General features: G+C 48.2%; 1 protein-coding gene across 1 annotated transcript; it reads right to left on the reverse strand.

Annotated features, from left to right (window-relative positions):
• Positions 1 to 2804: 2804 nt before the first annotated feature.
• wnt9b (wingless-type MMTV integration site family, member 9B) lies at positions 2805 to 12860 on the reverse strand. Its single transcript, XM_006638188.3, has 4 exons — positions 12709 to 12860; positions 9413 to 9660; positions 7279 to 7544; positions 2805 to 4083 (listed from the first exon to the last, which is right to left on the reverse strand). The coding sequence occupies exons 1-4, from the start codon at positions 12792 to 12794 to the stop codon at positions 3625 to 3627; spliced, it is 1059 nt and encodes a 352-aa protein (XP_006638251.2). The 5' UTR covers positions 12795 to 12860; the 3' UTR covers positions 2805 to 3624.
• Between the last annotated feature and the right edge of the window lie 1165 nt (positions 12861 to 14025).

Here is a 14025-nt window from a genome sequence, read left to right on the forward strand (position 1 = left end):
ATAAAATTTGGATATAAATTCCCTTGTTCCAGAAGTCTTGAGCCGCAGTGTAAAAACATTCATCCTGAAACGATCCTTCCTCTAATGTACAAAGATTCTCTGGAACACCCTCTATCAGATACGCAGTACATATGGGAAAGTTTCTAGTGTGTCAGTACGGATATATTTCCTATTTAGAAGTTGCATTTGATTTTAAAAGCATTTGTAGAAACTATTTTTGCAAAATGCTAGAATATGAGTAACAGCAATAATGTACAAAGTAGGATTATTTTATAACTTACAATGAAGAGTATTGGTACCTTATAAACCAAGATGAAGGAAACAAACATCCATTTAAGAGACACAGGCAGTGGATCATGCTGTTAAACATGCTGTTTTGAAATCAGAGTTTGACCTGACCTGAACGTGGCTGGTATAGTCATTCAGTTTTGAGATACAGGTTTTATTTTTTTCTCTGAATTGCACTGAAATAATTAATTGAGGGGCTAGAGTAGTGGATAGAGGGTGTCTGGTTTTTATTTCACCTGAGCTGTTCCCAATTTTTAAGTCAGTGGTTGGATTGGAGTGATTTAGCACACTGCAATATCTTCAGCCTGGATCTAAGGAGAGACGTAAAACCTACTGCTGACTGTGTTCTTTCAGCACAGTTGATCTGCCCCAGGAGCTCCCAATCTTAAATCACTGGGTGAGTTTTTATATCTCCTGAAGTTGTAATCAGGGCCTAAACCAGGACAGGTGTATTTAAACTAATGAACCAGTTAAGGTATAGTGGGACCAGCTTGTCGTCATGGTTGTGATACTGGCTGAATGAGGTATTTGGAACAATTAGCTACTTACAGCTAAACACAACAGCATCCTCTCCTTTCTAACCTTGCTTGTGCTCTTACTATCCTATGAAGGGGGCCCTGTGTCTTGAATGTCTATTGATCATTGAGTGAGGGGGCTTGCTGGTCTGTGCTCAATAGAGCAGTTTTAGAGGCCAGACACTGTGCTAAATGTTTGCTCCTCCAAGTCGTCAGTAGAAGATTCTCCGAGTGAAGCAAAGTGGTGTACCTTTTTTGGGCACGTTTACAGTAAATGCAAAAGGTACAGCTTAATCAGTGTGGCCAATTTTATCAGACTATTTGAACAACTCAGGGGAATTTCCTGCTATGCATCAATTACCTGTCTGTGATTATCCTGACTGTGTGCCAATGAAAACAGATGTCTGATACAGCGAAGATGTAATACTCTTAATAACATCCAGGTTTTGGGAAAGGAGGGGGGGGTCAGTCTGTTTTGACAAGATTTTAGCTTGATCAAATGAATCCTAAAGTGCTGTGAGAACCTATATAAACTGAACACAGGAGCGCTACCCAGCTGAGTTTCATCTTTGTGGGCTCTTTGGCTTTTGGAAATGAAATTCGGGAGACAGTTCAGCTCATGGGCACACTGTCAGCATTCTGACAATTAAAGAAACAAACACGTTTACTCGGAAAGTAAAAATCACGTGACAAGAACACGTTAGGACATTTTCCCCTTCGTCATTGAGAACGAGGTCTGTTTTATCAAAGATAAATGGTGCAATTTGTGCTCATTGTTAAAACCAGAACCCAGATAATGAGCAACTTGAAAAGCAAATGCTATATAAGACAAAAAGTCTGTGGGGACATTACTGTTGGTAATGTTAAATGGCATTTTTCCTTTACGAAGATTGCAGAAAATAAGGAAATATTGCTTGATCTTTGGCTCTCTGAGGACAATTAATTGTCCTGTTAAAAATAAATACAAGGTTTTGAAAGTTAGCTATTTACTTGATGCAGAGCACCTTAACAGCCACTGTGTCTGGGTTTCCTCAATGGATCCTTGCAGAAGTCGGGTCTTTTGTTTGACTGAGAGCAGAACCCCGAATTAGCTATCGGCCATTTAACAACAGATATCTTTACATATGATTGCAGACATGCATGTTGAACCTGTGTACAAAATATACAGAAGTCAGAACAGCAACCAGACGAGATCCATGTGATTAGGTTAGTTTACTGTAAGTCCTTGTAACTGAAGACGTCGTCTAGCTGACTGACTTGTTATACCTGTAGCGTACTATAGCTTGTAAAGTTTGGAAAGGACGGTCATAAAATCTTAATTGCAAGACACACATGGCACAGAAATATACAGCCAGTTAAAGCATGGTTAATCGCTGCAATGGAACAAGCATTGACTGTACAGATGTCAATATCATGGAATAAATTACTGAATTAGACAGTGCAAGGAAATGCATTCACCTCCTTATCAATATTTAATCCTATGAGCCTGACCATTAGAAGCCAGTTTAAGACTGACCGTTGGCACTGCCTTCATTATATTAAAAAGCGAGACACACCCACTCTCATACACAGCAGGATCATGGGGGCTCCAGACAGACCCCACTGGGTGACTGCCTGCGTTGATCTGAAGTGTGCCTTTCTGTGGTATTTTATTTAAAACAGCTCCCGGGCTTTTCATATTTAAGTGCTTCTTATTCTTCTATTTGAATGTGCCCCTTGAAGCTCATCTTACACATAAGGTGGTATAAATCCCAGTGGTATGAATCCCTTTTTTGTGGATTGACAGAAAAACAGACAAGCAAAAGAACAGACACGCAGAGAGACAGTCAATTCTCTGCACTGTGAGAAACATACTAATAGAGGGTTTGAGCTACTGATAGCAGCCATTCCAATGCACCGCACTCGTCCCTGGATAGACCACCATACAGTACCTTGTCTAAAGTGCAGTCTACACATATGGGGAACCCAGAGACCTGAGGCAGTGAAGAACCTTTCATCAAGTCCAGTAAAGGATTACTGTATTAAGTTCCTCTCAAAACAAAATCTGGACGTGTCTAGGACAACCGCTTAATGTTCAGCTCACTTGTCACTTGTTCCGTCCGCGTCTTCAAAGCGTAATCAAATCGGCATCACAGTGCAACTCCATTCTGACAGCGCGAGGACTGTCAGCACCAAGTCGAAAAGGTGACCTGTCCATCTGGAGCACAGGACAGGCTCACGGGCTTAGAAAGAGAACGAGAGAATAGTTAGAAGACGATGGCGCACAGAGATCCTCAGATTGCTGCTGTTCCACGGCTTTTAAAAGAAAGTATTTTGGGAGTGGACACATGTGCGCAGAGATGGCAGTGGTTTCCCTCCTGGATTATTCAAGGTTGCCACTGGAAGTCAGTTAAGAACACCTCCCAAGTCTCTGCTTTTTGGCTGCGTCGCAGTCTAGGAACGGAGCAGTTGGTGAGAGCTAGTTCCGCTTCCTGCGGCATTGTGCTAGTGAAATGATGCAAGAAAGACCAGGAGCTCCTCTCTCTTCCCTTGCTCCCTGCCTTTACCTTCCTCGTGTTGGCGTGCTCGCCCGTCTCCCTCGTCGTTCCTGACGAGCCCGTGTCATCCCTCTTTGCCCAGATCCCTCTCTCCTCGTGCCTCCTTGCTCTGCCTACGTTTCCACACGGACGGTCCCTGCCTCTTCCCCAGTTCCCTTATAATTCTGTCCCTGTAGCTGTCAAGAATTCCCCCCTCTCTATCCCTCTCCATCTCCCCCCCTGCCCCTCTCTTTCTGTTTTGTTCCAGCGGGCTCTCCTCTCTCCCCCTCCCTGCTCCCTGTGTCTCAGGGCTTGCAGGTGTACACCTCCTCCTCCCTCAGGCAGGTCTGGCACTCCACATGGCAGCACCAGCGCACCTGGCAGTGGCAGGAGACGGTGCTGTGCTGCAGGGCGGTGTTGTAGCCGCGCCCGCAGCACAGGCTGTGGCAGCTGGTGTCCTTGGCGCAGGGGCGGCCGCCGGTGCCGGGGGAGTAGCGGGAGGGGCGGCAGAAGCTGGGCGAGTCCTCCAGGTAGACCAGGTCGGCGGGCCGGGGGCTGCCCCCTTGCCGCCGTGGCCCCGCCAGCTCCGGCTCGCCCGTGGCCGAGTTGGTGACGCTCAGCGCGCGCACCGCCGAGTCGTACTTGAACTTGAGCAGGCGCGCCGTGTCGTGGAAGGGGGACAGCTGCTTCCAGCAGGTGCGCACCGCGCAGGACCCCGAAACCCCGTGGCACTTGCAGGTGGTCTTCAGGCCGCTCTTCACCGCCTGGTGCAGAGAGAGAGAGAGAGAGCAGGGGGTCAGGCCACAGTGCCCGGAGCACGAGCCGCTGAGCTCGCAATTGACTGCTGCCCTTGAGGCGTATCCCCTTTCTTCAACCAAAAACTGGAATCGCTAACTACACCCACGAACCCCACTGCCGATGGCTTGACACTGTTACAGCTAGCCGGCCTGTAGCTGGTGTGTGGGGAGCGGACTGGTGCGCTCCGGCTGCCGACACATCATCCAGGTGGGGGGTACATTGGTGGCGGCAGTGGGATTCCCCATTGCCTGTACAGCACTTTGAGTGGGGTGTCCAGGAAAGAGCTATGTAAGTGGAAGGATGTGTTATTTATTTTGACCAATCAGTTCAGACTCCAGGAGGAGGTCTTTGAGAGATATTGGAAGAGGTGGATTATTTTTACTACCCAATAATAATTCTGAATTTATGCGTCTTGAATTTCGTGCTCTTTTTCCTCTTCCCTCCTTTCTCCCTAGCACGTCACCTACCCCTTCACTTAACTGGCCACTTTATTTTTGATCATTTTTCTATTTTACAACAAGAGCTGTGGCTGCTGTGCTTCAGTGGAAGAATCGGATCTGTGGACGGTTAACTGCAACGGCATGGCTGGTTTATTTATAAAAATAGGCGCAAAACACCTAAATGACCAATTTCAGTGAATAACGTGGCATTTGCTGTTGTCAGAAAATGTATCAGCACGGATTTCAAGAGGCAAAATAGGAGGTCGGTTGCAAAGCAAACATTAACATCCGTCTCGAGTCTCTGATTGCAGTTTTTGGGGGGATTTATGCAAAATGTTACACTGAGCTCCAAGTAAATGAGATAAAAACACTCAGTCAGATAAATCAGGCTTTAGAAATCATTCTGTAACCCAGTTATTATTTTTGGCTGTTTGGGAGTGTGCACTGTATATGTCACACTTCCAGGCACAGATTCAGAAAGGTGATCCTCCGAAATTTAATTGTAAAATTAATTAACCTAAAAAGTAATAAAATCAGTGTATAAATTTAAGTTACAGTCAGAAGGATGTGTTACCGTTGTCTAGTGGTGAAAAGGCAGGAGAGAATCAGGAAGGGCTGCTTGAAAACCGAGACGCTTAAGAGAAACGCTTCTTCTGGGAAGCATCAGCCAGTCGTTGATTAAAGGCTTTGCGAGACTGGTTGTTGTTGTTTTTTAATTCCGAAACATACTGCAGGAGCAGGAACGGCCAGAACGAATCTGGCAACGGGCGCAGATGGGTCACGTGAGGCGGCGCGGGTCCCCGGGGGGGCTCCTTATTCATGGCGGCGCTAATCAGAGTTTAAAATGCGGGGAGGAATAGCTATGGAGCGGTCAGCTAGAAAAGAAAAAAAGCACCGGGGAAGGCAGAGGACAGGGAGAGGTCAGGTCTCCCAGCGGCAGGAACGGCCCTGAACTGAAGAGTGTTAGAGGTCAGCTCCATTCCACACCGTGCAGGTATGAGCCCTGAGGGCCCTTGCTTAGAGAGTAATCACTCGCAGGGGCCGCCCGCTACCTGCTGCTGTGTCTCAGCACGTTAATGGGCTCGACTGGAGATCGTGGCTAGTTACCCACAGACGGATGTGTGATCGGTGCCTCGACCCAAGGGGGAAGATGGACGATGCTTTTTCTGTTCCGCATTCTGAATGCCCTGTTGGGTGAGTGTTGAGATCTGGCTAGCAGCCTGGCTTGGGAGAATTCATGGAGGAGCCAGGTAAGGTTTAGGTTAAATGGGCTTGTAGATGGCCCCCCCTGCACTCGCTGTAAGGATTTAGAGCATGCTGCAGGAGATCGGTATAATGCAACACTTGCCTTGCCCCATGCACCCTACGGTGGAGGAAAAGAAAAATATGGTCTCCACCATGAATCCCCAATGAGAGCAATGTGGGCTAAACCTTCAGTGTTGGGTGAAATACTAGTGTGTTCTGCTGGCATGTCACAGCTGATAAAGCAATGCTAGCTGTGTTGTGAGCTTTGTGTATTATAAACCAATAACAGAGAAGTCAATCATTACCTCTGTCCCGCCATGACAACTACCAGGGGTGGAGCAGATGTCATTTATTTTTTTGCAATGTCCTCCTAGGAGCTAAAGTGATACTAGTGAGCTTCTACTGAGCTTGAACAAAGGATCTCAATCCGAATGTAGGTTAGTTAAACTGTGTATCAGATCCATGAACCATGATGAACAAGTTGTATAAAACAGCATATATAACTTGGCATTAATTATTGCATCATGCTTCAGCCTGGGTTGCCTTCTGTGTGGAGTTTGCATGTTCTCTGCAGTGTCACATGGGTTCTCTGGTTTCCTCCCACCTTCCAAAGACTTGCTGCTTAGGTTTGGTCAGCTATATTAAATTGTTCCCCCAGGGTTCGATTCCTGCTCCCAATGTCTAAGCAAGCATGGGCCACATGTGGTGCATACTGTATAACAGATGGATAGATTGCATGTTAGTGTTTCATTCTCTGGGTACATGTTCACTTGGCACTCTTCGAAGTTTCTTTAATGAATTGTGTGGCCATCATAAGAAAGATTTATCTTCAGAAGTATACTGAGGATCAGGTAGTTTACTGTGAATAATAACTAACCTGATTGGATTTTCAGGTGTAGATAATTTCTTACTCTACCAGCTCAGACCGCTCAGTGAGCAGTGCAAGTGGGCACCCTGCTTTCAGACAGAAAAGACTGCCATTTTCCTTGCCACAGACTGCAAGAGCAGTGCTTACACACGTTTGGTTCTGGTGCTTTAAGAGAGTCTCCGAGGCGGGGGGGACGGGGCGCGGGCTGGCTGACTTCACCGTCGTAAATTACACGCCGCGTGTCTATGAAAACGTATGAAAACGCTGCGACAACAGCGCGCGCAGGCCCCCGACGCGGGCTCTTTCATCTCCAACGGCGCATGAAGCAAGCTTCATCTTGCCTGAAAACACCTGGCTGCGCGCGCCCCCCGTCTCTCCTGGGCTGGCAGAGCTGCTCGAGGCCCCGGCGTTTCCGGAAAGACCCGCAAGGGGGAGGCTGCTCAGGCCTGTTAACCTGTTCTGTGCCAGCGGGGAGCTGCGCCGGCCTCCTCTTGGGAAGCGTAACGTTCCTGTGCTGAGCCGGGCGGATGGGGGGTGATGGCGGCTGCAGAGGGGCCCCCGGACGAGGCCGGTGGTGGTGGGGGGGGGGCGAGGCGAGGCGTACTCACCCTGATGCCCACGTTGGTGTTGTGCGCGTCCACCCGGGCCCGCAGGTCCTTGCCGGCCCGCTTCTGCCCCAGGAACCTCTTGAGGAAGCGGGTGCTGTACTTGAGGTTGTCGCCGCAGATGCCCCACTGCCAGGCCTCGCGGTGCTGCAGCTCGGGGGAGTCGTCGCAGGTGCAGCGCTCCATGCGCCCCGAGCTGCAGGCCCTGGCCAGGGCGTGGGACAGGGCGGCGGAGGACACCGCCAGCAGGAAGGCCGTCTCCTTAAACCCTGGGGGGAGAAGACATGGGTACGCACTGGACGCACACGGTGCCGGCTGTCGGCGCGTCTCCTTGTTTCTGTCCACCTGACCTTGAGTGCGCGCGTTCCCTCCCTGTCTGATAATAATCCACAATCCATCACCCGGCTCACTCCTTCATCCGACTCAGGGCCCCGGGGGGACCACGGCCTGTCCCATCATGCAATAGGGCAGGATGTCGGTCCGTCCCAGGACGCTGACAGACACAACCACGCTCACACCAGGGCCAGTTCCTCCCAGAAGCCTGACCCCCCCAGTATGTCATTGGACTGTGGGCAGAAACCAGAGTGCCTGGAGGAAACCCACACAAACACAAAGAGGACGTGCAGACTCCACACAGACAGCACCCCAGGTCCAGAATTGAACCCCGGGCCCCGGCGTTGCGTGGCAACAGTGCCTACCACCGTGCCACTGTGCCAGCGAATCCGCGGTCTTTGTGCTTCCTGTTCATGTGAGAGGTCATGGCAAAGAGAGCGAGCACGGTGAACTCTGCTCCTGAGCAGCACACGTCTGCCTGGTCTCTTCTTCACACGCAGCGCCTGAAGGGGCATCCTAGATATTTATCGGGGTGCCCCGTTGGTAATCTCCCCCCGCCTGGCTCTCCCTGGTGCTCGCCTTGCCTCCAGCCGTCACAAGGGAGTATTTTGATCCGATTAATTATTATTTTGACTAGGAAAGGATTTTTTCCCAGATGAAAGCGAGCAATCTTGCCTCCCATTTCCTCTGGGAACTGGGCTCTTTTCCGAGCTAAAAATACCCCGCTGGTGTAGGACAGCGACGCAGAAATCCTCTTGTGATCTCAGGTCTTTAACTGGGTGCGCTTTACCGTGATCGTCTGTGATCGGCAGGTCTTTGCCTTTTTTAATTTAATCAATATTAAATGTGAAATAAGCAGTACCTAGTTCCCATTGCACCTTACAGTCCAAACAGGCAGCCGAGAGAGAAACCTGAGAACTGGCAACGGTCTGACTCTACTCTTGGACTGGAGCTTCTTATAACCTGCTGAACATTTTCAAGAAGTTTAGAGCGTCATTTCTGAAAAGGGCAAAAACACAAACTAGGGGGCGAAATACGTTCTGAAGACCGAGTAGCATTATTTTACGTTGTGGTTCATCAATTCCGGCAAATTTTGCATGAAACCTCTGAAAACAACAGCTGTGAGCCATTTCTTATCTTGGCTCTTTTTAAATGCTGCTGTGCTGTCCGGGAACGATCTAAACCAACTCGAACTCTCGTCATGATTCTGGCCGGCGTGAACTGTGAATATTCCGGCGGCTGTTCAGTGAGATGAAACCGCTCCAGCCAATTTCTCCCGGCTCCTCAGTTGAGTTCGCGGAAGGGGGGTCCCAAGTTTTGGAATAGTCTCCCCGTACCCGAACCTCGCTCTCACTCGATCGCTGCGAGGTACACTCGTCTGCAAGCTGACGGCGACGTGCGCGTCTCTCCGGATCGACCTCAGACTCGCGTCGCTCTGTTTAGCAGCCTCTGACCTACACAAGGCGCACCGTGACACATGCTGAATTGGATAACCCGAGTTTATGGCAGAAACACAATAATAATAATAATAATAATAATTGCTTACACTTATATAGCGCTTTTTCTGGACACTCCACTCAAAGCGCTTTACAGGTAATGGGGATCCCCTCCACCACCACCAGTGTGCAGCATTACTTCACAATACTTCATCAAAGCAGTTTGGCCATTCTGGGAACCTCTCGTACCGCCTGCGTTTGACCGAATTCGGGTTCAACCTCTCACAGTTCTTTCCCCAAACGCGATCCCGGGGTTTTAACTGGGCTGTTTGCCTGGTGTGTGTGTGTGTTGGACTGGTCGGCGTTACCTCGCTGGAGGAGGCTGGCGCGCCCGTCCAGGCTGCAGTTCCAGCGCTCGTGGCGGAACTGGTAGCGGCATTCCAGCAGGCCGAGGCGCACGGACTCGCGCAGCGCGCCGGCCAGCCCGGGCTCGCGGCGGCACACGCGCTTCTGCCGCCGGCTCAGCGCCAGCTGCTCGCACTGCTTCAGGTGCGCCCGCTCCGAGGAGGAGGAGGAGGAGGAGGGCTCCGCCGGCAGGGGCTCCCTGCCCGTCAGCCTGCCGGGGGGGAGAGAGGAGGCGTCGGTAACTGGGGGCTCCTGCAGCAAGGCTGTGGCGCTCGCCTGGATTTTAGTTTCTTAAAAGTTTGGTTTTTTTTTCAACAGTCGAAACCGCTGCTCACGTCACCCCGTGATATCGCACAATATCAATTAAATTCATTACAGAAGGTCGCGCAGCATTTATAGAATCAATACATTCGTCGGTTCTCAGCTTTGCTTATTGGTTTCATTTAAAAAACAGTGAAATACATTAGTTTGGGACGAAAGAAATATCTCGAAAGCCTCTGTGCTTTGGTACTTGCGGTACTTGTTTTCCGAACTTTTCTTTCGAAAAGTTGGGTTTAGTTTAGCCTCAAGATGCAACAGGACAGAAACGGAAAAGATGAGACCTGCTCCGTCTTTGCGTTGGAGTTTTTTGTGCCTATTGCTTTTTTTCCCTTCTGAGGGGGTCTGTGCAAGTCACACGGCTACGAAAGAGCAAATCCTGCGGCACCCTGATCTACATCGCCTTCCTGCGCGTTCTGTCCGAACCGGGACCGGACTATTGGCGGTGACCCAGAAGTCCCAGCGAATGTTTTAACACCAAGAACGAAATTTCTTCCTGCCGGTCCCCGACACGAGCTTATTGTTTTCATCATAATCAGTATTTTCTTGCGACGTAGCAAGATACACGCGCCCCTGGGTGTTGTCTTCACTGCTTTAAAAGAAAAGCTTTTAGTTGGGGGAAACTCTCTAGGCGACGTTCAGATAAATCGTGATATCCGTCAAAATTCAAGATAAACATGTATATCATTCTCGCTAAAGGAATGAACTAATCATTTGCACATTTCGTACAGGATTATTATTAGTAGTAGTAGTACTATTATCAATTAATATTAACTGTGTTTTAATTTTATTAATAACAATATTACCATTATTAATTATAAATATTGATAGCTTTACCCAGCGACTATGATTGTTTTGTTATATCTAATATTTGTGACTATTGCATTATAATGATATCAATACATTAGTACAGTAAATTAATTATATTCTATTTTTCAAACATTTTGAAAAGTTCGGATCTGGTTGATTATTAATATCAGAAGGCTCCCGTGGCATGTTTGTTGGCAATACAACCAAGCCGCGCTTAGCTTTCACACGAAAGGTTAAAACTTTTTCTTTTCTTTTCGAAACGGGAAAATGTCGTGGGTTTCGATGGGAAAAAAAACGTTAACGCTCTAAGTCAGGTGAACACCGGCCCGAAATAAAGGCGATGTATCTGTGAAGGAGGTAAAAGTTTTGCGGCTCATAACCGCGTAATTGGGCGATTGTCCGAGCAGTGCCGTACAGAGGCGCCCCGCGGGGTCACCCAGGGCGCGTCCTCGGCGCGCAGTCGGGGACGCGCCCCCAGAGCCCGTGCGTGCGGGCAGTGAGTCTGAGCGGTTTCCCGTCTCGGCTGGCGACCAACGATAAAAGTAAAATAGGAATTAGAACGTGATCTGATTTATTCCTAATTATTGCATTCGGCCCGGAAAACAACACTGTCAAATTAAACAAAAACAAAAGGAACTCGCAAGAAAAACCCGTATCTAAAGTAGCCAACGTGATTATTATTATTATTATTATTATTATTATTATTATTATTATTATTATTAAGAGGAGATCATGGCCGTCTGTTTCTGTCAATAATTTATATTAAACTAATTACATCTCTATAAACCAGATAAACAATAAGCATTATTTTCCATCCGTTATTTCTACTGATAAGTCAAGTCAGAACGGAGAAGAGTGCGTTAGTATCTGAACTCGACAATATAATAATAATAATAATAATGTCAGATCTGTAGCATTTAGGAAGAAATAAAATCACAGTGGCAAGATTGTTTTACAAACAAAACCCCCGTAGTACTTCTATAACAATAGAACAGACATAATAAGCCCCATAAACTCCAAGCACACCAACTTTATCGTGCCCTTTGAATTAATTTGTTAAATCATTTCTCGGGAAAGCATTGTCGAGCACAGAAACCCAGCGCGGAACTGGTGTCGGCAGTAACATATTCCTGAGCGACAGCGGATTTTCTAAAACCCCTCCGATAACTGTCGGTTGTATTTTAATTAGCAGCTATTTTATATCCCACAGTTGCCATATTGAAGAAAGGGATAACTATTCTCCTTCATCTCATTTAAAGGAGAAAAATAAAAAAGCCGGAATCCTTCTGCACGAGGTCAAATTATGACCTTAATTATTCTTTGGGGAAAAAAAATGAGCATGCTCGTATGTACATACAGGATTTCATGTCATGGTTTACGGTAGCGACTTCTAGTAACCTTGAAAGCAACTGTGATTTCGGAATCAATCTGGCAAGTTAAATCCGGGCAGAAGGAATCGCAGTTGTAATTGTTGGTAATTGTTTGGTTTATATACAAGACCTGCCCCAGAGACAGTCACAGGTAAAACATAAGAGCGCAGCAGAAAGAAAAATGACAAACGAGTGTTGAACAATTTCCAGAAACGAGCAACTTGCCTCTTCCCTAACTGGCCAGCGTCAGCAGAGTCGTGTTCTGCGACTGCATAAGCGTTTATTAAAACGAGTGAAGTCGTTCTAACAGTGCCTCTGCCTTGTAAACCGCTTATCACCAATGGCTATGAATTACTACAGAACGGAGAATAAATCGATTTGTTCGATACACAAGACAGCGAAATTACAGGCAGATAAACACTGCCGTCGTCATCTTCAACACTGTCATTGCTGCAAATAGGCCATGTCCTGTCACATACTGTATCACAGATTGGGTTAAGAGAATTAATTTCATAACACACGACGCGAAATCCACACTTTTCCCTCCATGTGCGCGTTTCCAAAGCGTGAAAAAAAAAGAGCGCAACTTCACTGAAACTCCGTCATTTGAGATATTAAACTTTTTCGCCTTTACCTTTCACCCCGTCAGTAAGCTGCCCTTTATAAGGACGCCTCTTGGTCTAATGCCCCGAGCAGAGAGTGAAAAAGCAGAGAGGAAAGGAAACCCAATTTAAAAATATATATATATATCCCCGGCTGACCCGAAATAAGCGGCTGAGCGCGAGAGGAGGATGTAGAGGGCAGCGAGTCGCAGCAGGCAGGCGGTCCTCGAGAGCCGGGGGCGCATGATGCCGGGTCGGCGACGCTCTTCATCGCGCTGTTTCTCCGCTCTGAAGTCCCCGCTGACCGGACAGCTCGCCTCTTAAAGGGGCCTGCACCCATTTCACCCCGGGTGGGGAGGGCACGGTCCCAGGAGGGGCGCGGCCTCCAGGGATGCAGCCGGGCGCTGATTGGCGGCGCCACCACGCTCGCCCCGCCCACACGCCGGGACGGGGCGGGGCCTGGCAGGTAAATCCTACCTGTGCAAAACCCGGCAGAACCATCTGATCGCGGGTTCCTGTGTGCATATTCAAATACATGCAAATCGAGCAGCACAAATAGGCGGTCCTTTGCACATACACCTGCTCTGACATGAACAGGTGATTTCAGTGGGATGCCTTATACCAATTCAAGATCCAGTATATTGGCTTATGAAGTTCAAAACCTTATGTTTTAGAAGAGTGTGAAAACACCCCCAAAAATCCTTCTGTTCCCACTCAAATTCACAAGGATCTGGGAAGAGAAACACAAAATTAGATACACTGGCTGTGCGGTGCAGTTGAGTTTTTTTTTTAACTGTCATATGACATTGTATTTTAGAAAGTTATCATTTTAAAGAGAGTTTGTGAAATTTTCCAGCTACCACAATAGAAAGATAGCTGAATCTTATTGTTATGTTGTTCTGTGAGTGTGTGTGTCTGTGTGTGTCCCACGACGGGCTTGCGTCTCGTCCCGGCTGTAGCTGCCTTGTGCCCATTGCTTGCTCGGATAGGCTCTGGCTCCTCCAGGACCCGTGGTCTGGAAGAAGCAGTTAGAAAATGATTTAATCGTAGTATTACAGATAACTGCTAACATGTAACATGCCAGCAGCCATATCACCCTGCAGCTCCCGGCTGGCAGCCCACTGAAGCTCAGCAGTTGTGAGCCTGGCCAGTACCTGGATGTGAGACTTCCTGGGAAACACTAAGGTTGCTGCTGGAGGAGGTGGGGCCAGCAGGGGGCGCTCACCCTGCGGTCTGTGTGGGTCCTAATGGTCCAGTATAGTGATGGGGACACTATAATGTAAAAAGTCGCTGTACTTCGGATGAGACATAAAACCGAGGTGAACCTGACCAAATTTCCCATTGGCCCTTACCAATCATGGCCTCCTAATAATCCCCATCTCTGAACTGGCTTCATCACTCTGCTCTCCTCCCCACTGAGAGCTGGTGTGTGGGGAGCGATCTGGCGCACTATGGCTGCCGTCGCATCATCCAGGT

This window comes from Lepisosteus oculatus, chromosome 28 (genome assembly GCF_040954835.1).
Source record: "Lepisosteus oculatus isolate fLepOcu1 chromosome 28, fLepOcu1.hap2, whole genome shotgun sequence".
NCBI lineage: Eukaryota > Metazoa > Chordata > Actinopteri > Semionotiformes > Lepisosteidae > Lepisosteus > Lepisosteus oculatus.